Here is a 3,318-nt window from a genome sequence, read left to right on the forward strand (position 1 = left end):
AAAGGTGGGGGGGGGGGGGGTCTTCTAATTTACCATATGCCCACACAACTCTAACCCCCTCTAAAGCTTCTTTTGTTGGAAGAGGAGAGCAGGGGGAGAGAGTGAATGGTGGTTTGGAGGGGGAGGAGGTAAGGAGTGTGGCTCTTTCATAGCATAGGAAAAAGGAGGAATTAGAGTTAAGAAGAGGCTTCTGTAGTAAGCCTGCCTACCTCACACACACACACACACATATTACCGCTCTATTTGGATGCCTGCTCTCACAGGGCATGAAAAGCGTGTCACCATTCACCCAGCCCCCTTCAAAAACGAGCCACACAACACACACACACACTGATGTGTGAGGAACCCAAACAGCTGTAGGCCTGGCTGCAGATAAATGGATTCCCACAGACACCAAATGGCTTGGAAAGGAGAACTGTCTCACAGACTGTAGATTACCAGAGAGCCAGGGATTTAAACAGATTTAATGCATGCTGGGTGAATAATACTACATCTGAGCCTTTGCGAATTTAAAATGATAGTTTACCCAAAAAATTATTTCTGGTTTATTCAATTAAACAATGTCATTCTGCCTAAAATCTTACTTTGTGCCTCACAAAAGTAAATCATTCTTGTGAATAACTTGTGCGAGTACATGTCATTTCATTCTAAGCTGAATCATTGCTTTAATAAAAGGATGTGCAGTGTGGTTCAGATATCCAGTGACTCTGTGTGTGTGATCTGTGATGGATGCCAGCATATGCTCAGCGAAGCCATGAAAAACAGACAAGCTGAGCATATGTACGCTCCATCTAACGGCAGGGACTAGATTAGACGTATAATCCTCAAGCCAAGCTCCATCTCACATGTCAGATATTATGACCAACAGGCAGAAGAATCATACTCACTTCTGCTCAGCATCCAGAGCATCCAAAGGGCTGGGAGACTCTAGTCCAAGACCTGTGGGGAGGAGACACAGGTGAGAAAACCGCCACAAGCTGTTAATAATACAGCAGAGCTTAACTATAGCCTAAAGATCACTGCTCACATTCCAAATGGTATGACCTGTCACACACCCACACTGTATGGCAAGCTTTAACATTCCTCTCAACCAACTCAAAAAAATGCATTGTTAGTAGCACTTAATTTCATTACTAGTGAGCAATTACATCCAACTAGTATGCTTTACAATTATTGCTCATATTTATTAGATAATTGTAACAATTTATGAGACACAAAAATCTATTACTAGCAACACTTTTCATCTTACTAGTTACTGCTTTTTTAAAATGACACATCTAATGACTTATATAAATAACTAAAAGTTATAATTAAGTTAATGATTTATAAAGTTGCCAATCCAACACACTCTTGGGTAAACTATTTTACATTTTAGCAAATTATGGCTAATTTGTAAACGTAAACTTTTTTACACCCCACAGAAGGTTCAGTTTATAGGGTGGATGCTTTCTAAATAATAAAAACATTGCACAAATCACATTGAACTAATTCATACAAATCACCACCCTGCTACATTACTAATGAGGTGACATTGGCTAGAAACAAGTGTCTATTAATTTAACACTATGACAACTGGAATTGATACACTTTACTAATGAACAAGTAGCATTAACTAATAAGACCTTAGTAATTGAACATGACGGGTTTTTTTTTATTTAACTGCTCACTATCAAAAATAAGTGGTAGACAGATAAAAGCTTAAAAGGCTTGCCATACACAAACTCACTGGCGTTCAAGTTTTTACAGGAAAACGAATGCATGTTCTCCAAGCTAACCTGCATCTGAAGAAGCATCAGAGGCGAAGGAAGGGATCTTCAGGAGGGGCAAGGTTTTCTTCCGCTTTGGTGTCTCACATTGACTACATCAAAACGTCAAAGCAAAGAATTTAAAAACTGAAATGTATTGCATTATATAAACGGTTTAACTATTACACAAATACACCAGGCTTTGATAGCGAGAGTAACGTAATGTAATCAGCCTCAGAACAATTCCAGGAAGTAGCTCTGTGGTTGTTTACTTTTTACTCGTGCTATCAAAGAATAGCCCAGCTTCACTCACCCTCCAAGAACAGCGAGATTATTCAGGTTTAGAGCCAGGTTGGTCACAGGAGACAGCACTGCCATGGGTCCGGGGGAGGACAGGTTCACGCAGGGGGAGCCCCTCGCCCCGATCTCCGGTAAGGAGAGCAGCGGAGGTCTGAGGACTGCATCGGGCCCGGCGCTGAACGGATCATTTACAGGGCTGATGTCGCCTGGAGCAATATCAAAATCCATCTCTGAAGGGACGCGGATCGTCGGATGATTGTTGAAAATAAGATCCAGTCAAGCGCGATTAAGACGACAAAGGGTTAAGCCAAGTTAGCAAGCGCACAGCAACCAGGACAGGGGCTTAAATTGATCTTATTTAGGTTTGAGAAAACAACTTGCAGAATTCTGCATAATAACTTCGCCAGATTACACAAGACACTATAAAAAGGGGGGTTTTAAAAATCCATCTTCTGTGATCTTTGTTGTCAGAGAGCTGCCGATTAGATTGCACTCTCTCTGACCTTTCCAAACTCTGCTGAGGAAGAAAGTGCTGAATGTAGCTCTTATTTATGTTCAAAACAGGCAGTCCACAAGCGGCAATCGGAGTAGCCAATGAGTAGCACCGTTATATCTGATTCAACCAATCACATGCGCTTCCTCTTTTTTCCGCATTGTTCTCTGAGGGAAGGTGGGCGGTCCAAAGAATGACAGACAACTTTGATGTCCAATGAACATTAAGGTAACAACAGCGCTTCTATAAACTCACCCAATGGCTTTTATGTTTACATAAATTGGGCGGGATATAAATGTATAGATGTAGAACGAGGAAAGCTTTTCCCGCGGAACAGTTCAAGCTGCAGCTTGGAAACGCCTTCAGTTGCAAGAAAACCAATCAAATGCCAACGTCCTGGCGCGGAACGTACCACTCAAATCTCATGGACAAAGAAGTAAATATATATTTGTTTACTACAAAACAAACGTTTGTAAAACGTCTGTTTTTGGTATATGTTTGTACTGGTAGTTCTCTGCAGTTTATTTATTTAACTTATAGGTAGTTGAAATTGAATTTTCAGTATTTTCAGCAATTATTTGATGTTATCATCCAATTTTAATTTTAATTTAATAATTTTAAACTATTTTAAAATAATCTTTTAAGTATTCTTCAAGCTTATCATACATGCAGTTTCCATTACCTCATATTAATTTAGAGAGAAAGCTAGTGATGTCAAAAAGATTTAAAAATATGAAAATATTTAATGTATAATAAAACAAAACGGATATACAGTTTCCC

General features: G+C 39.7%; 1 protein-coding gene across 1 annotated transcript in view; it reads right to left on the minus strand.

The window, feature by feature from the left end:
• LOC107690144 (M-phase inducer phosphatase 1-like) overlaps positions 1 to 2,605 on the minus strand; it is a 6,810-nt gene extending 4,205 nt beyond the window's left edge. Inside the window, exons 1-3 of the mRNA XM_016488377.1 lie at positions 2,059 to 2,605; positions 1,776 to 1,858; positions 888 to 939 (exon numbers count right to left, since the gene is read on the minus strand). Coding sequence (XP_016343863.1) covers positions 888 to 939; positions 1,776 to 1,858; positions 2,059 to 2,273 — 350 coding nt within the window. The 5' untranslated portion in view covers positions 2,274 to 2,605. The remainder of the gene's footprint in view (positions 1 to 887; positions 940 to 1,775; positions 1,859 to 2,058) is intronic.
• Positions 2,606 to 3,318: the final 713 nt, after the last annotated feature.

This window comes from Sinocyclocheilus anshuiensis, unplaced genomic scaffold, assembly GCF_001515605.1.
Source record: "Sinocyclocheilus anshuiensis isolate Anshui unplaced genomic scaffold, SAMN03320099.WGS_v1.1 scaffold1581, whole genome shotgun sequence".
In the NCBI taxonomy this organism is placed as follows: domain Eukaryota; kingdom Metazoa; phylum Chordata; class Actinopteri; order Cypriniformes; family Cyprinidae; genus Sinocyclocheilus; species Sinocyclocheilus anshuiensis.